The sequence below is a fragment of the Diorhabda sublineata genome, chromosome 6 (assembly GCF_026230105.1).
Source record: "Diorhabda sublineata isolate icDioSubl1.1 chromosome 6, icDioSubl1.1, whole genome shotgun sequence".
Classification (NCBI taxonomy): domain Eukaryota; kingdom Metazoa; phylum Arthropoda; class Insecta; order Coleoptera; family Chrysomelidae; genus Diorhabda; species Diorhabda sublineata.
This window is the reverse complement of record NC_079479.1, coordinates 876,685-896,811: the sequence shown is the minus strand read 5'-3', so window position 1 is coordinate 896,811 and position 20,127 is coordinate 876,685. Positions and strand designations below refer to the sequence as shown.

The window sequence follows — 20,127 nt, the reverse complement described above, 5'->3', positions numbered from 1 at the left end:
TGAATCATCTCTGGACGTTTCTATTAGTCTTAAACTAACTCTGGACGTTAGTATTTTTCTTAAACTAACTCTGGACGTTATTATTATTAACATGAATCATCTCTGAACGTTTCTATTAGTCTTAAACTAACTCTGGACGTTCCTATTTGTCTTAAACTAACTCTGGACGTTATTATTATTAACATAAACCATCTCTGGACGTTTTTATTAGTCTTAAACTAACTCTGGACGTTAGTATTTGTCTTAAACTAACTCTGGACGTTAGTATTTGTCTTAAACTATCTCTGGACGTTACTATTTGTCTTAAACTAACTCTGGACGTTATTATTATTAACATAAACCATCTCTGGACGTTTTTATTAGTCTTAAACTAACTCTGGACGTTATTATTATTAACATGAATCATCTCTGGACGTTTCTATTAGTCTTAAACTAACTCTGGACGTTCCTATTTGTCTTAAACTAACTCTGGACGTTATTATTATTAACATGAATCATCTCTGGACGTTTCTATTAGTCTTAAACTAACTCTGGACGTTCCTATTTGTCTTAAACTATCACTGGACGTTACTATTTGTCTTAAACTGTCTCTGGACGTTACTATTTGTCTTAAACTATCACTGGACGTTACTATTTGTCTTAAACTGTCTCTGGACGTTACTATTTGTCTTAAACTATCTCTGGACGTTACTATTTGTCTTAAACTATCACTGGACGTTACTATTTGTCTTAAACTGTCTCTGGACGTTACTATTTGTCTTAAACTGTCTCTGGACGTTACTATTTGTCTTAAACTGTCTCTGGACGTTACTATTTGTCTTAAACTAACTCTGGACGTTATTATTATTAACATGAATCATCTCTGGACGTTTCTATTAGTCTTAAACTAACTCTGGACGTTAGTATTTTTCTTAAACTAACTCTGGACGTTATTATTATTAACATAAATCATCTCTGGACGTTTCTATTAGTCTTAAATTAACTCTGGACCTTACTATTTGTCTTAAACTGTCTCTGGACGTTACTATTTGTCTTAAACTATCACTGGACGTTACTATTTGTCTTAAACTGTCTCTGGACGTTACTATTTGTCTTAAACTGTCTCTGGACGTTACTATTTGTCTTAAACTAACTCTGGACGTTATTATTATTAACATGAATCATCTCTGGACGTTTCTATTAGTCTTAAACTAACTCTGGACGTTAGTATTTTTCTTAAACTAACTCTGGACGTTATTATTATTAACATGAATCATCTCTGAACGTTTCTATTAGTCTTAAACTAACTCTGGACGTTCCTATTTGTCTTAAACTAACTCTGGACGTTATTATTATTAACATAAACCATCTCTGGACGTTTTTATTAGTCTTAAACTAACTCTGGACGTTAGTATTTGTCTTAAACTAACTCTGGACGTTAGTATTTGTCTTAAACTATCTCTGGACGTTACTATTTGTCTTAAACTAACTCTGGACGTTATTATTATTAACATAAACCATCTCTGGACGTTTTTATTAGTCTTAAACTAACTCTGGACGTTATTATTATTAACATGAATCATCTCTGGACGTTTCTATTAGTCTTAAACTAACTCTGGACGTTCCTATTTGTCTTAAACTAACTCTGGACGTTATTATTATTAACATGAATCATCTCTGGACGTTTCTATTAGTCTTAAACTAACTCTGGACGTTCCTATTTGTCTTAAACTATCACTGGACGTTACTATTTGTCTTAAACTGTCTCTGGACGTTACTATTTGTCTTAAACTATCACTGGACGTTACTATTTGTCTTAAACTGTCTCTGGACGTTACTATTTGTCTTAAACTATCTCTGGACGTTACTATTTGTCTTAAACTATCACTGGACGTTACTATTTGTCTTAAACTGTCTCTGGACGTTACTATTTGTCTTAAACTGTCTCTGGACGTTACTATTTGTCTTAAACTGTCTCTGGACGTTACTATTTGTCTTAAACTAACTCTGGACGTTATTATTATTAACATGAATCATCTCTGGACGTTTCTATTAGTCTTAAACTAACTCTGGACGTTAGTATTTTTCTTAAACTAACTCTGGACGTTATTATTATTAACATAAATCATCTCTGGACGTTTCTATTAGTCTTAAATTAACTCTGGACCTTACTATTTGTCTTAAACTGTCTCTGGACGTTACTATTTGTCTTAAACTATCACTGGACGTTACTATTTGTCTTAAACTGTCTCTGGACGTTACTATTTGTCTTAAACTGTCTCTGGACGTTACTATTTGTCTTAAACTAACTCTGGACGTTATTATTATTAACATGAATCATCTCTGGACGTTTCTATTAGTCTTAAACTAACTCTGGACGTTAGTATTTTTCTTAAACTAACTCTGGACGTTATTATTATTAACATGAATCATCTCTGAACGTTTCTATTAGTCTTAAACTAACTCTGGACGTTCCTATTTGTCTTAAACTAACTCTGGACGTTATTATTATTAACATAAACCATCTCTGGACGTTTTTATTAGTCTTAAACTAACTCTGGACGTTAGTATTTGTCTTAAACTAACTCTGGACGTTAGTATTTGTCTTAAACTATCTCTGGACGTTACTATTTGTCTTAAACTAACTCTGGACGTTATTATTATTAACATAAACCATCTCTGGACGTTTTTATTAGTCTTAAACTAACTCTGGACGTTATTATTATTATAATGAATCATCTCTGGACGTTTCTATTAGTCTTAAACTAACTCTGGACGTTCCTATTTGTCTTAAACTAACTCTGGACGTTATTATTATTAACATGAATCATCTCTGGACGTTTCTATTAGTCTTAAACTAACTCTGGACGTTCCTATTTGTCTTAAACTAACTCTGGACGTTATTATTATTAACATAAACCATATCTGGACGTTACTATTTGTCTTAAACTAACTCTGGACGTTAGTATTATTAACCTAAACCATCTCTGGACGTTACTATTTGTCTTAAACCATCTCTTGAACGTTACTATTTGTCTTAAACTGTCTCTGGACCTTACCATTTGTCGTAAACCATCTTTGGATGTTACTATTGACCTTATCTGGATGTTTTTACTAATGTCGAATTGTCTCTGCTGACCTTTAAACAATTCTGGACAACTTGGTGAATAAATAAATGTTTTGCAACAGTATATTTTCAGTATAACAGATTGTTTGATAGTTTTGTTTGTTCTAAAAAGATCCGAACGTCATTCCGTATCGAAAGAAATAAAAATTATCAATTTTTTAGGCGTGTTCCAGTGAAGTAATGATGTTCAGGATGGCTAGGCGATACGATTACAATACAGATTCCATATTGTTCGTCAATAATCAACCGTATTCGAGAGATAGCTACAACCTAGCGGGCATGGGAGAAACTATCGAAGATCTGTTGCATTTTTGTAGAACGATGTATTCGATGCAAGTCGATAACGCCGAATACGCATTATTAACGGCGATCGTTATTTTTTCCGGTAATTATTATTATTATTTTTTTTTTCTTCTTAAAGTAGTTTTTTTTTTTGTTCGAATTATGAAACGAAATTAATTTTCAGAACGTCCGGATCTGATCGAGGGTTGGAAAGTGGAAAAAATCCAAGAGATCTATTTAGAAGCTTTACGGGCTTACGTGGACAATAGAAGAAAACCGAGACCCGGAACCGTATTCGCGAAACTACTTTCCGTATTGACCGAACTGAGGACGTTGGGTAATCAAAATTCGAAAATGTGCTTTAGCCTCAAATTGAAAAACAAAAAGTTACCCCCGTTCTTGGCGGAAATATGGGACGTCGATTTGAAAACATAGTCTACATGACCTCCCCGGATAACCCGGAAAGGGTGGTGCTACAAAGTTTCAACTGTCCCCTTATTATTATTATTATTATCGTTGTATATAGGACAAGAAACGGACAGGAAATTAGTAAGAAGTTGGCACCATCAAGCTGGCTGTGAACAATATTATATTACTCTTTGTTTTTTTTTTATTAACTAACACAACGGCACCTATATATATATATATATATATATATAGAGAGAGAGAGAGAGAGAAACGTTAGAACCAGACGTAAGAATCAAATTATACCGTAGATTTTTTTAACGAAACCAAATAGAAAAAAAAAACTTTTATATAAGAACCTTTCTTGGCGAAATGCTTACTTAAATTGGTAAGACTGGACAGGACTGAAATAAAAATACCATTTGAGGTGCCTTTCCGCTTTAACACGGATACAAAAAGTCTGAGGACTGGTGCAAAACGAAAAAATAACAAGAAGATTAAACGAAAACGTGCAATTTGTTAGCACCGTATTCTGGCAATGGGGGCGGAATTGCTTCGAGAGATATTATAAACCGAAATTTAGCAGCAGCCGTCCGATTAAGATTGATAGGGAGAGAGACATATATACAGCGTGCTATTTTCGACGCGTGCCGTCGCATAATTTTTTTTCCTTTACCTTTCGATCGGATATTCACGGCACCGCCGTCTTTATAATTAATAAGAGTGCGCATTAAAACAAAAACGACATAACTTCTTTTCGATAGACTATATCCTGCCTTGAAGAACACTATTTGATGTTTAAATTGAATGTGTAGTTGAATAGTCTACTCATTTTTTATACGATATAGTTTCTGTCATTTTAGACGTTTCCGCAGCTGAATTAGAACAAAAAAAAAAGCGAATCAAACTATCGTAACTTCATTTCGATTACCCAGTTATATGCCATTACGGAAATTTACATGAATTATGGACCGATTTGTGTTCCTTTTAGGTCGCTTCAGTATAACAAATATCTATTTTGAACTTTTGATTTAAATAGAAAACGAAATGTTTATCTTAAAAACGATTTTCGTTAGTTTTGACCGATTTTCGTTTTGTTAGATCTCGTCAGTATAAAATTTAAAAAAAAAATTAATTAAACTCGTTGCTATATGCTTGAACGAATATTAAGTTTTCCTCGATTAGTGAGTTAACGGTTTCAGCTTTTCTAGATCTCATCAGTATAACATTTTTTTTTTATATAAAACCTTTAATTTGATTATAGACAACTGGCTTCTTCTTTCCGTACTAATAGAAACAAAAAATTGTTAAAATTGCTAATTCTAATATTAAATCAATTATCGTAGGGTTACAGACCAGTTTCGAGCTTTCGAAGACTCGTCAGTATAATAATAAGTTCGATAAAAACTCGGCTATTTATTTTCTAATAATCTTCAAGTGAAATTAATATGAGTTATAGATCGGTTTTTAAACTTACTAGGTCTCATCAGTGTAATAATGAACTGAATTAAATATTTTATTTCAAATAATAGTCGATTCAAACTATCGTAACGTAAAAGAGTTGTGACCGATTTTGTTCTTCTTAGATCTCGTCAGCGTGATGGACTAGAATTTTTTTTCTTCGGATTATTGTCGATTTGAAAAGATTTTGGAAACATTATTTCTTGGTTTGATATAAGAGAAACAACTATTTTAATGGCTATTTCCACTACTAATATTGAATTATATGTTTTTGATCAGATTATACTAGGCTACGAATGATTTGCGTGAGTTATAGGACGGTTTTGGTCCTCGACAGTATAACAAAAAAATTTTTCTATTTAAAATATCCAAGCGAAATATAAAACGCATTAAAATCAGTTCATTTTCTTTCTTTTAAAAATTGGAAACTGTTAAACACGCCATTTTTATTTGCACTTGTAAAATTTAATATGAATTATTCATATTACGGACCGGTTTTGATCTTTTTTGATCTCGTCAGCATAACATATTTATTTTTTATCAAGAATGAGTGAAATTATTATTAATGTTTTCTAATGTCTTTTAAATAACGTTTGGGACTATTAATTTTTGTTTAAGCGCGACACCCGTTTGACAAAAACGCTTTTTCATACTCAAATGGCGAAAATATTTTCATTCGTGACTTATAAATTATTATTTTGCATTTTTACTTTTGGCTTTAAAACTAAATGTGAATTATTTAAATTACAGACCGGTTTGGATCTTTTTTGATCTAATCAGCATAACATTTATGTTTTTTTTGTCAAAATTGTTGCAACTATATATTTATATAATAAAATATTACTTTAATTGTATCTTATGGTACCTGGGTACTAATTAATTGTATTCAAAAGTATTTAATGAAATGATGGAGATATTAAAGTTTGGTTTGATTTTTTTTTGAACATTTAATAAATGCATATAAACATATTTTTCATCGATTGTAGATAAACATATTTTCATAAAAAAAAACGAGACAGACGTATTTTGTTGAAACACATAATTTCAGCGCCATCTATTGCCTTAAAAGTCCAAATAATTTTTTTTATATATAGAATACTTATATATATATATATACATATATTTATTAATTTTATATAATTTTGTTTTATTTGTAAATTATTTATTGTTATTCATTTTCAAAATTAATTTTATAAATATATTGTTGCCAAAAGGGCATTACGGCACTTGGAAATTGAATTTTACGCCCTTTTGCAAAAATATAACGTTAAATTTAAATAATTTTAAAACTTTTAAAGTTTAATTAAGCTATTCTATAATAAATAATAATAAAAATGATATTTTTATAATAAAATTTCGATTTTTCAGTGTGGATTCGAAAATAAAAAAAAATTATTATTCAATTAGAAAAAAAAATCTATTGCATGAAATGCACTATTAAATTTTTTTTTGTTCGGAATTTGGAAACAAAATTTTTTATAGAATAGCGTAATTTTAAAAATTGGACTTGCAAAAAATACATATTTATTTACTCAGGAGTCAACCCCATACATAATTCGAACAGGTTAGAAAAAATAAATAAATAAATAAAATGCTATGGGAAATATTTATATACTGTATAAAAAGAAATTGCCTGTAATTTTACATAATATAAAGAAAGTTGTTGGCTGACAAAAAAAAATTGTTCGAGAAATATTTAATATCTATTTTCTATTAGTAAGACACTCGCCCTGTATTCAAAGCAAGCGTACAAAATAATAAAATGGTACAAACATTTCAGGAACATAAAAATGGAAATTTTCGATTAGTCACTCAGCAGTCGGTTGACTCCTTCAGTCTATAGTTTTGAGTCAAGTCATCTTTCAAAAATGTATTTTTTCACGCTTTCCACCCCAAAAAATTTCTCATTTTAATCATCGCGCAACCTCGAAAATCGTCAGCGGACGACGCGCGATCAAAAAAACGCCAAATCACATCGCTAGATCATAAAAAAGGTTGTAGGATAACGTTAGATCATAAAAAAGGTCATAAGATAACGTTCGATCATAAAAAAAGGTCAAAGGATATCACTAGATTATAAAAGAGATCACAGGATATCGCTAGATCATAGAAAAAGGTCAAAGGATAACGTTAGATCATAAAAGAGGTCATAGGATATCGCTAGATCATAAAAAAGGTCATAAGATAACGTTAGATCATAAAAAAAGGTCAAAGGATAACGTTAGATCATAAAAAAAGTCATAGGATATCGCTGTTTCATAAAAAAAGGTCATAAGATAACGTTAGATCATAAAAAAGGTCATAAGATAACGTTCGATCATAAAAAAAGGTCAAAGGATAACACTAGATCATAAAAAAGGTCATAGGATATCGCTGTTTCATAAAAAAAGGTCATAAGATAACGTTCGATCATAAAAAAAGGTCAAAGGATAACACTAGATCATAAAAAAGGTCATAGGATATCGCTAGATCATAAAAAAAGGTCAAAGGATAACGTTAGATCATAAAAGATGTCCTAGGATATCGCTATTTCATAAAAAAAAGGTCAAAGGATAACGTTAGATCATAAAAGAGGTTATAGGATATCACTAGATCATAAAAAAGGTCATAGACTGTCGCTAGATCATAAAAAAGGTCATCGGATAACACTAGATCATAAAAAAGGTCATAGGATATCACTAGATTATAAAAGAGGTCAAAGGATATCGCTAGATCATAAAAAAAGGTCAAAGGATAACGTTAGATCATAAAAGATGTCCAAGGATATCGCTAGATCATAAAAAAAGGTCAAAGGATAACGTTAGATCATAAAAGATGTCCTAGGATATCGCTATTTCATAAAAAAAAAGGTCATGGATATCGCTAGATCATAAAAAAGGTCATGGATATCGCTAGATCATAAAAAAGGTCATAGGATATCGCTAGATCATAAAAAAAGGTCAAAGGATATCGCTAGATCATAAAAAAAGGTCAAAGGATAACGTTAGATCATAAAAGATGTCCTAGGATATCGCTATTTCATAAAAAAAAAGGTCATGGATATCGCTAGATCATAAAAAAGGTCATGGATATCGCTAGATCATAAAAAAGGTCATAGGATATCGCTAGATCATAAAAAAAGGTCAAAGGATATCGCTAGATCATAAAAAAAGGTCAAAGGATAACGTTAGATCATAAAAGATGTCCTAGGATATCGCTATTTCATAAAAAAAAAGGTCATGGATATCGCTAGATCATAAAAAAGGTCATAGGATATCGCCGTTTCATAAAAAAAGGTCATAGGATAACGTTAGATCATAAAAGAGGTTATAGGATATCACTAGATCATAAAAAAGGTCATAGACTGTCGCTAGATCATAAAAATGGTCATATGATATCGCGCGATCGGAAAAAAAAGTATCATCGTACAAAGCGTGAATAGAAATAAAAAAATCGAAATCGCGCGACCGCAAAAAAGGTCGGTAGACAACGCGCGATCACTGAAAAGGTCAGCATACATCGCTAGGTCTTAAAAGAGGTCATAGGATATCGCGCGCGATCGGCAAAAAATGCAGTGTACGAGACGCGATCAAAAAAGAAATCATCATATATCGCGCGATCACTAAAAAGGTCAGTCAATGCCTTGTAATCACAAGAATTGTACAACAAGCGATCAGAAAAGGGATAATCGAATACCGGGCGATCAGAAAAAAAATGTTAGCGTACAGGTTACGGACACAAGTTAATAGAAGACGTCAGATTCAAGTACGTCGCGCGATCATATTGATATCGCGCGTTTGTCACGCGATCAACCGGGCGTTTCCTGAGGTCTGCGTAAATCTGTAATCCGCGCACATTAAAGTCATACTTTTAAAGAAAACTGTACATAATCAGCAACGTATATTTAATGGTAAAATTGTTTGTTATTGAACGACATATTTGGAAGATGATAAACTCAAATTGATTTGTATTCACTGCCAGCAGTGACTCTGTCTCACACCACTCATGTTTCATCATCATGTTTCACTTGATGTACGTACGTTCGTAGGTTTCCTTTGATAATAAATCGACATTCGAGTCGTGTATGAGAATTTTCAAATTTTCCATCAGAAACGAGTTTGCGTATCGATACAAATAACAATTTTATACATTGGACAAAATAAAAATTGAGATTTTGAAATTAGTTTAATGTTGGAATTTATTGTCAAAGGTCCCTACCAAAAATCCATGCAGTCTGCGTAATAAAAAGTTGAATCAGTGACTTTTTATAAATAATAAAACTTGTAATTTAAATTAAGTGAATATATAAAAAAAAAAGTCTAAGCTCGGCACAAATTTTTTAATATCAATAACAAGTTGGAGAATACAAAATCGATTTTTTTTTTAATGTATTTATTCCATTATTGTTAGCGTATATAAAAAAAAAAAAAACGAAATGTTGTGATTCGAGTGATGTAAATTATTTCATAAAAAGTGTTTTTACCTCAACCGAGTAACGGGAAAAAAATTGATTTCCCAAAAATCCTGTATCCAGTTTATTAAGCGAATAAGAAATTTTTAGAAAATTTGGGAACGATCAGAGTATCATAAAAATTATGTATTTGGGCGATTTTCATTAATTCGTTTAAATAAATAATTACACATATACAGGGTGTTCCCAAAAAAACTTGTATCAAATGTTATAATTAAATAACAAAATTTTGGAAACTTAAAAACGATTAAAAGATGATAAAAACAAAGTTTTTGAGTGATTTTAGTTGATAAATTTGTTTAAATCACATACACATATAAAGGATGTCCCAAAAAAACTTGTACTAAATTCTAAAAATAAACGAAAATTTGAAATAAATCGAGGATAACAAGAGGGTCATAAAAATTACGTTTTCTGACTATTTTCATTAATCCATCTAAATAAATTACACATATACAGGGTTTCCCAAAAAAAAACTTGTATCAAATTTTTTGATTAAATAAAAAATTGAGAAAACTCGAGGATTATTAAAAGGCTATAAAATTTGAGTTTTTGGAAAATCCAAGTAAATCACATACACATATACAGGGTGTTCAAAAAAACTTGTATAAAATTTTATAATTAAATAACAAAATTTTGGAAACTTAAAAACGATTAAAAGGTGATAAAAACGAAGTTTTTGAGTGATTTTCGTTGATAAATTTGTTTAAATCACATACACATATAAAGGATGTCCCAAAAAACTTGTACTAAATTCTAAAAATAAACGAAAATTTGAAATAAATCGAGGATAACAAGAGGGTCATAAAAATTACGTTTTCTGACTATTTTCATTAATCCATCTAAATAAATTACACATATACAGGGTTTCCCAAAAAAAAAACTTGTATCAAATTTTTTGATTAAATAAAAAATTGAGAAAACTCGAGGATTATTAAAAGGCTATAAAATTTGAGTTTTTGGAAAATCCAAGTAAATCACATACACATATACAGGGTGTTCAAAAAAACTTGTATCAAATGTTATAATTAAATAACAAAATTTTGGAAACTTAAAAACGATTAAAAGGTGATAAAAACGAAGTTTTTGAGTGATTTTAGTTGATAAATTTGTTTAAATCACATACACATATAAAGGATGTCCCAAAAAAACTTGTACTAAATTCTAAAAATAAACGAAAATTTGAAATAAATCGAGGATAACAAGAGGGTCATAAAAATTACGTTTTCTGACTATTTTCATTAATCCATCTAAATAAATTACACATATACAGGGTTTCCCAAAAAAAAACTTGTATCAAATTTTTTGATTAAATAAAAAATTGAGAAAACTCGAGGATTATTAAAAGGCTATAAAATTTGAGTTTTTGGAAAATCCAAGTAAATCACATACACATATACAGGGTGTTCAAAAAAACTTGTATAAAATTTTATAATTAAATAACAAAATTTTGGAAACTTAAAAACGATTAAAAGGTGATAAAAACGAAGTTTTTGAGTGATTTTCGTTGATAAATTTGTTTAAATCACATACACATATAAAGGATGTCCCAAAAAACTTGTACTAAATTCTAAAAATAAACGAAAATTTGAAATAAATCGAGGATAACAAGAGGGTCATAAAAATTACGTTTTCTGACTATTTTCATTAATCCATCTAAATAAATTACACATATACAGGGTTTCCCAAAAAAAAAAACTTGTATCAAATTTTTTGATTAAATAAAAAATTGAGAAAACTCGAGGATTATTAAAAGGCTATAAAATTTGAGTTTTTGGAAAATCCAAGTAAATCACATACACATATACAGGGTGTTCAAAAAAACTTGTATCAAATGTTATAATTAAATAACAAAATTTTGGAAACTTAAAAACGATTAAAAGGTGATAAAAACGAAGTTTTTGAGTGATTTTAGTTGATAAATTTGTTTAAATCACATACACATATAAAGGATGTCCCAAAAAACTTGTACTAAATTCTAAAAATAAACGAAAATTTGAAATAAATCGAGGATAACAAGAGGGTCATAAAAATTACGTTTTCTGACTATTTTCATTAATCCATCTAAATAAATTACACATATACAGGGTTTCCCAAAAAAAAAACTTGTATCAAATTTTTTGATTAAATAAAAAATTGAGAAAACTCGAGGATTATTAAAAGGCTATAAAATTTGAGTTTTTGGAAAATCCAAGTAAATCACATACACATATACAGGGTGTTCAAAAAAACTTGTATAAAATTTTATAATTAAATAACAAAATTTTGGAAACTTAAAAACGATTAAAAGGTGATAAAAACGAAGTTTTTGAGTGATTTTCGTTGATAAATTTGTTTAAATCACATACACATATAAAGGATGTCCCAAAAAACTTGTACTAAATTCTAAAAATAAACGAAAATTTGAAATAAATCGAGGATAACAAGAGGGTCATAAAAATTACGTTTTCTGACTATTTTCATTAATCCATCTAAATAAATTACACATATACAGGGTTTCCCAAAAAAAAAACTTGTATCAAATTTTTTGATTAAATAAAAAATTGAGAAAACTCGAGGATTATTAAAAGGCTATAAAATTTGAGTTTTTGGAAAATCCAAGTAAATCACATACACATATACAGGGTGTTCAAAAAAACTTGTATAAAATTTTATAATTAAATAACAAAATTTTGGAAACTTAAAAACGATTAAAAGGTGATAAAAACGAAGTTTTTGAGTGATTTTCGTTGATAAATTTGTTTAAATCACATACACATATAAAGGATGTCCCAAAAAACTTGTACTAAATTCTAAAAATAAACGAAAATTTGAAATAAATCGAGGATAACAAGAGGGTCATAAAAATTACGTTTTCTGACTATTTTCATTAATCCATCTAAATAAATTACACATATACAGGGTTTCCCAAAAAAAAACTTGTATCAAATTTTTTGATTAAATAAAAAATTGAGAAAACTCGAGGATTATTAAAAGGCTATAAAATTTGAGTTTTTGGAAAATCCAAGTAAATCACATACACATATACAGGGTGTTCAAAAAAACTTGTATAAAATTTTATAATTAAATAACAAAATTTTGGAAACTTAAAAACGATTAAAAGGTGATAAAAACGAAGTTTTTGAGTGATTTTCGTTGATAAATTTGTTTAAATCACATACACATATAAAGGATGTCCCAAAAAACTTGTACTAAATTCTAAAAATAAACGAAAATTTGAAATAAATCGAGGATAACAAGAGGGTCATAAAAATTACATTTTTGTAACGATTTACTTTGATAAATTACATTCAAAAACATACAGGGTTGGTTAAAAATCTTATATGGGAACTTTTTTGTATTTTCTTAATGCCAAAATTGGCAATGAATCGTGTCTTGCTCCAAAAGGGTTCAAAATGAGTTTCTGGACAATTAAATTTGATCGTAATTAAGATAAGAGATTTATTTATTTATAACATTTTGAGTTATTTGAAAAACTATCGAGCATACAAAATTTTTAATCCGCATCAAAATACAATTTTCAGTACTCCAAACTATCGAATTTTCTTTTTTGTTTAATTTAAAAATTATGACTTGAAACTTTATGGAAACGATGGTGCTTAATATACACTGTAGTCCAAAAATTCGGAAACTTTTCAAAAATAATTCAATTTGTTTATAATATACCTGATATCGTGAAATTTCGATAAGAAAAAAAAATTTTTTCATAATGAATTTCTTCGCAGTAAGTATGGCCGCCTTTATAACTAGTGTATGGTCACCGTAACTGAAAATTTCTACGTTTTGATTCTATTCTATTGTTTCCCAATCGTATATTAGTAGTTTAAAATCGTAAAAATCCAAATTACTTTCATGTTAATCGACTATTTTCGTTGTAGTAATTTTTAATTTTCGAAAATCACTTTCTTATAGACTGCGTAGATTGTGCCTTACGTATACCGCCTTACTAAAATTTATTTCTAGTAGCTCTTTGTTACGAAATTCAAAAGTCACGTAGACGAATTCGTATCTTTTCCTCATACCCTCGTAGTTACAACGAATTTTTAAATTTGTGACTAATTTGAAACCTTCCTTCTATGCTATTTCCTCAATTTCACGTTAAAACACTTTTCATGAAACGAAATACTAAAAACTTTTAGATTTTGTATCTCACCCTGTATATTTGACACTGCCAAATTTTTTGGACTGCCATCGTGCTAACTGTAGATTTTTTCGTAAATGTTTGTCTGTCATATAGATGTAAGGATAAGCTAAAGACTGCATGGATCGTTAAATTTAATAACAAAAAAAAAATAATTTTTAAACGACTGTACTGTTAACCAAATTTTTTCTTGGTAAGCTAAATAAATTATTAAAGTGAAATATAATGTCGTGCTATTGCATCATGTTTTGTAAATGATTAAGATTGCAGTTAACATCAGATTCTTGCTATGGAAAATTCGATAACCTCATTGTCAAAATTAAATAAAAAAAAACTGATCAACACATAAAACAAATAATTGAAGATGTCAAAAATAGATTAGCAACAGGAACTAAGCTAAAAATAGATTAGAAAACAGAAACATTCTATTTATAAACTCCAATTCAACGACAATGAGGTTATGTATTATGTTTGGTTATACTAGTTTTGTTAATTTCATTTAAAACCTCCGAATGCTAAGAAATCGTTACATACGGTATCAAACTATTCCATTTATTGTAATATATAATTTGTTACAAATTTAAATTAGAAATTTCCCAACGCTATCATTTCATATCTACCAGTTATTTTCTCAGTGAAATTATTATTTGAAATAAAAATAAAGAAAAATATTGAAATTTTATAGTAACAATTTTGTTTGGTTACTTCTATTATCCACTTTTAATTATAAAAAATTTACTTACCTTTATTTAAATCCGATTTTTTCCCCCATAAACTAGTTAAAACTGCTAATAACAAAGTCTGTTTATCTAGTGAAATAACCTATTCTCGGTTAGCGTCCTCACCTAATATTAAAATGGGAATGGCCCGTGTCTTTGTTTTTGTGTTCCGTGCATTGTACACAACTTTCCAGTGTTGTCAAATGTATTCAAATTAATTACGTATCAGATATTCTAATTTCTTTTTTCGCACTAAACCGATATAAATAAAAATTTTATTTTATCAATTGGTATTAATATTCTCTTCGATTTCGATAGTAAGGAAGTGAAGGTTCTTATTTTTTTATCGTTTGTTTTCTATTAAATATCGTGAAATTTGATGTGATAGAAAATTAGGTAATTGTTTGATATAATTACAAATTTGAACGATGTTTAAATTTAATTTAAAACGTGCCTGTATTATAAATAAAATATACGTTATTATATAGGTCAGTGGTAATAAATCGACGCCATTACGAATTATATAAATAGACAACGTCACGGCCGTCATATACTTACCATTTCCAAACAAAGTTTGTGAGATAGAGTGTTTTTTTTTTAAAGTTATTAAAAAAGTGTTTACTATTGTATAAGATGATAACGTTTTTTGTGCTAGAAGGTATTTTTTTACTTAGCACAAACGCAGTTATAATTTTGTTTGGAAAGTGATCCCTGACCTACTTTAACAATGGCGGTGTGTGACGTCAGCACTACAATATGGCGGTAAACGAGATAAATTTGAGGATTTATTATCATTTTCTAGTATATTGGTGTATATTTTAAAATACGCATATTAAAATGATTTTAGATAATTTTATATTTTAGAACGATTCTTCCCAAATTTGTATATTAGTTTTTAAATTATATTAGTGTAACGATCTCTTAAAAAGTCCTTGTATATTAATGTATATATCGTGGTAATACTGATTTTAGTCACTTTGTTATAACATACAGATTTATAATTCAGTTCTGTTATTTAATATCTCTTATGTCCAAGCAGGGAATTTAATATTATTTACGATAATTTTGCTACTTTTACAAGTTACAATGAATAAATTCCATATCATTCTACTCACTTACAAATATCAACGACAAAAAAGGATTTTCGTTTGTCTACCGTATTTTTATTAGCGATGTTTACAACGTTGCCAGATTTATCGTATTTTATGTTATTGAATGGACACGTTGTGTTTGTTACAAAATTATCGTGAAGTATTTTGGGTTTTTTCTTTTAATTAAAATTTACGTTACGTAACCCTGCTTTCACAATAGAGTTTCATTCCTACGAAGAGTGAATACCTATATTTTAGAATAATTGATAAAGTGCAATATGTACAAATTTTACTAATTTACTTTTTTATATATATAAATATATTAATTATTAGGTCTGTATATCAAGATTTATTAAATATATGTGTTAATTTTATACAGATGAATACTGAGTGGCAGTATTATGAATTAAAAAAAAAGTTGGTGATCCTTTGACAAAGACGCCATCGTAGATGGTTAGGATACGTTTAACAGCCATATATTGTATGTTTTATTAGGTATCAGACATCGTATCAGTCAAAATAACTCATTTTTTATGTTCTAATATCAAATATATTTTTAAATAGTTTAAATGTCAAATTGAAATGTACAAGAAATATTTTACATACTTCAAAATCTCACATAAAAACTAGTAACTATATTATTTAAAAAGGAATATTTCTTGTATGTACAAAAACCTATAGTTTACTATTGTACAGTGTTATTTACATTTTATTTATTATGGCTGCTGAACGTCACTGGGCCTTATCACAATTGACCTGCAACATGACCTGTACTATAAATCGAGTGATGTATGCAATGACATGTTCGATTATATATTTTGTGCAGTAAACATTAAAATAGATTCTTTGTGTTTTATTCCGAACCTTCAATCAAAAATTTTTCATTATTTAGATTCTGTCAATAACGTTGACGTTTGACAGATCTAATGTTTCTATGTAGATCATTTCGGAATTACGTCACAACCAGCCGCCATCTTGTATCATTTACTATAAGTTTGTGTGTGGTTTGTGAAGTTGGTTTTATTTGTTTGAAAGCTGCTTACTAATTTAAAAAAAAAAACTCGAGTTTCCAAAGTATCAATTCCACTGAATCAGATCTCAAAAGTATTTATCAAGTCCTTTCAACACCATATAACAAAAAAACAATACGAAAAAATCGAACTTCTAAAAAAAATCACGATGTACATACCAGATTGGTTACCCCACGACCATCATTTTGACGTAGATCACCTGTTTTCTTAGATTGCCTAATCGTATATGAATTTAAATATACCGATTTAAAAAAGTCAATATTATAGTTATTATCCTGATAATAATGTGGCGCCACTTGTATTTAACACATCGACAACGACTTTTTATATACACAATGTGATGTTGATTGCGTGCATTATAAATACCCTTTTTTTTTAATTGACCACTATATATAAAAAACTTCCATTGTTAAAAACAACTGTTTTAATTCGGGATCATATAGAATTTATTTTATTAATATCTAAATATGTTCTATGTCATTAAACTGTCACTTGTCATTGTCATGCGCGTACGTCATGTTTAATACCTTGTAGTGTGTGTTTATTGTACGTATTCTAAATAGGGGTATTAAACCATCGAAAACTTTGACAAAACTTTAGTAGATATCAATAAAATGAATCGTTCTTGGAATAAAAATTCCAATTCCCCTGCAGGATTTGTTTATTTCAATCAAAATTCTCAGAAAGAAGCTACAGATTTTATAGCATTTCAAGATAGCCCCAAACAAAGCAACACATATTCACCGAAATTTCACAATAGCCCCAGAAATTTCAACGACAGAAATAATTTCAGGTATTCCGGTGGACATAAAAAACCTTTTTATAGCCCTAATTGTAAAAATATTTCATGGCACAAACAGAAACAAACAAATACTTCTTGGAAGGAGAAAAACCAGTACGAAAAAAAGCACGTAAGTAAATATATATATTGTTATTACATCGTTAATGTTTCTACATATTTAAGACTATACCTAATCCAAAAATGATGAGTGCCGATGGACAAAGAGACATGACTCTATATTACGACCCTACTTGTGTTTTGAATCCTTGGGAGGAATTGGAAAAACAATTTTTCGGGAAGAAAAATGAAGAAAATAAAACACCGGAGATTAATAATGATGAAAAAACTACAATAAGTAGTAGTGATAGCAGTAAAAAAGACTCGTCGAGTTCTAGTGACGAAGAAAATGATTCGAGCGAAGAATCAAGTGCAAGCGAACAAAATGAAACAACGTAATAGCGTTATAAAATTGTAAGTTACATAAAACATTAAAATGATGAAAAAATATCAATCACCAAAGTACAAATTAGTGAAAATATTATTTTTATAACGAATGCAATTTTATTAGAAATAAATGTACAAATTATTCACTAGTTACACTGATAAAAGTTGATCGAGCTCAATTTTATTAGATTTTTAATGATCATTTTGATGTTTTATATTTTAGTGTTTAACTTTATTGTTTTAAAATTAAAACGGGAAGGCAATATTAATAAATTATTTAATTTAAATGGAATATTTATATAGTTAATATGCATTAGAAAGACCAATAGTAATAATAATTAATATATTATTTGTCAACATTGCATATAAATCAGCCCTATGGGGCTGTCTGGCCCTTGGTTTCAGGATCTTTTGTTATTTCGGTACTTTTCGGCCTTATTCTACTAATTTTCCACTTTTGCTATTATCAAATTTCTTCTAATTTCCTATAGTTATTTTTTTTTGGTTTTCTTCTTATTTATTTCTACCTTCTTCACCTTTTGTCCATCTATTTTCTGTTATTCTCTCTATTTATCCCAATCGTGTAGCTATTTGTGGTTTAATTATGTTTGGGTACTAAAAAGAAACTAGAAAAAAGGTTTGTACCCTTTAAAAAGAAAGTAAAAGAGCATGAACTAAACATAAATGAACAAATATATGGAGATGGGAAGGAATTTGAAAAACTTCGACCAAATAAAAGTGACAATAGTGCAAAACTGGGAGTATGGATTCGATAAAGTCCATTAGTTCAAATAGTTGGAAGTGACTGTGATTAGCTAGAGGGAACAACACGTTTGGAATCCTAAGAGAATTAGTAAGATCAAAAGATAATTCAAGAGGCGTTAAATTCCAGTTTATACAACCAATCCCATTGATCTAAGGTATCATGGGACTCTGATTAAGAGACATTTTAGTACACTTGTTTCCTTCCCGGTTCTCTGAAAGAATAGTTTCGTCTTCCGGTAACCACAATGATTATAAAACTGAATATACAAGCCGTAAATTGCAGTAGATTGATCCAAGTGGTTTCAATTTTCCCAATGATCTAGAGTATCATGCGATTCTAGTTAAGAGACACTTTGGTGCATTCTTTTTAAAGTTTGAATTTCTTTGGAGTACCACTGGGTTCATTTTTGGACGTGTTTAGATATATAAATGATCTTCTGGTTCTGGTGAGTTTTTTTAATCCAGATGCAACAAATAGTTACTGCCATACATCACAGTAAATTGATTCGAATGGTTTAAACTTCCCTAATCATCTGGTATATCATGGAGCCCAAGTTCTAGACATTTTGGCTTTTTTTTTCTTTTCAGAGGACTGGTTTTGTCTTCTGGTAGACTTGTTACTTCAAATACATTGAATTTAAAACTAATTCCACGATATATGTGTTTCCAAACTTCACTTTTAATTTGGTTCAGTTTCCAGAATTCCGAAAATATCTGTTAGGAGATTTTTCATCACGGATGTTCAGAGTCTTTATGTATATAGGATGATTTAAAAAGAATATTGTGACTGTGATCATTATTGGAAATAATAATTGATTTTTTAGTAACAAAAATTCCAATTTTATCGAAAAATATTCCTATTATTTAGTGAATACTTTATATTAAACGTTTTATTGTAAATATGGGTTGAGTAATAAATGCTATAACTATAAATAAGTTTTTTATTTTCCCTTGAAAACATTCAATACATATGGAACACGCTGTTTAATCTACCTATTCCAACAATTACACTGACTAGTGTTACCAACGATTCCACAAATTGAATAGAACGTAATCGATCAATTTCTTGGAATATCTTGAAATTAGAAGACAATTTTACGACACACTGTATATTAATCATGCAATAATCCGTGCATGCAGTAGAATCGGTTTAATATATATAAAAACAAATGAGAGTTACTTTATTTTCTAAAATATCTAAATGTTCCCCTCACCGAAATCCGGACCTGTATCCACTGCCGTAATAAATAAAACCAAACGATTTTAGTTTGTCTGATATTATCAAAATTAATTCAAAATCGCTTATTTTTTTTGTTCTCGCAGTTATATACGAAAAAAGAAATAATTTTGTCGCTTTAATGAATTATTACTCCATTTTCTCGTACCGTATTTACAGATTCCTGTAATTAATTGTGTAAATCGAAAATACCACCATCTATCGGTGAACATAC

At 29.2% G+C, this 20,127-nt stretch overlaps 3 protein-coding genes across 3 annotated transcripts in view; 2 read left to right on the top strand and 1 right to left on the bottom strand.

Moving 5' to 3' along the window:
• LOC130445574 (ecdysone receptor) overlaps positions 1 to 14,592 on the top strand; it is a 99,071-nt gene extending 84,479 nt beyond the window's left edge. Inside the window, exons 8-10 of the mRNA XM_056781281.1 lie at positions 3,269 to 3,491; positions 3,573 to 8,132; positions 8,499 to 14,592. Coding sequence (XP_056637259.1) covers positions 3,269 to 3,491; positions 3,573 to 3,823 — 474 coding nt within the window. The 3' untranslated portion in view covers positions 3,824 to 8,132; positions 8,499 to 14,592. The remainder of the gene's footprint in view (positions 1 to 3,268; positions 3,492 to 3,572; positions 8,133 to 8,498) is intronic.
• Positions 1 to 14,695, bottom strand: part of LOC130445575 (short coiled-coil protein A) — a 50,619-nt gene extending 35,924 nt beyond the window's left edge. Inside the window, exon 1 of the mRNA XM_056781283.1 lies at positions 14,589 to 14,695. The gene's annotated coding sequence lies outside the window, so the exon portion shown is untranslated. The remainder of the gene's footprint in view (positions 1 to 14,588) is intronic.
• Positions 14,696 to 17,180: 2,485 nt separating this feature from the next.
• Positions 17,181 to 19,613, top strand: LOC130445573 (suppressor of Mek1-like). The gene is made up of 2 exons (XM_056781280.1): positions 17,181 to 17,597; positions 17,651 to 19,613. Exons 1-2 carry the CDS (start codon positions 17,301 to 17,303, stop codon positions 17,921 to 17,923), a joined length of 570 nt encoding a protein of 189 aa, XP_056637258.1. The 5' UTR covers positions 17,181 to 17,300; the 3' UTR covers positions 17,924 to 19,613.
• Positions 19,614 to 20,127: the final 514 nt, after the last annotated feature.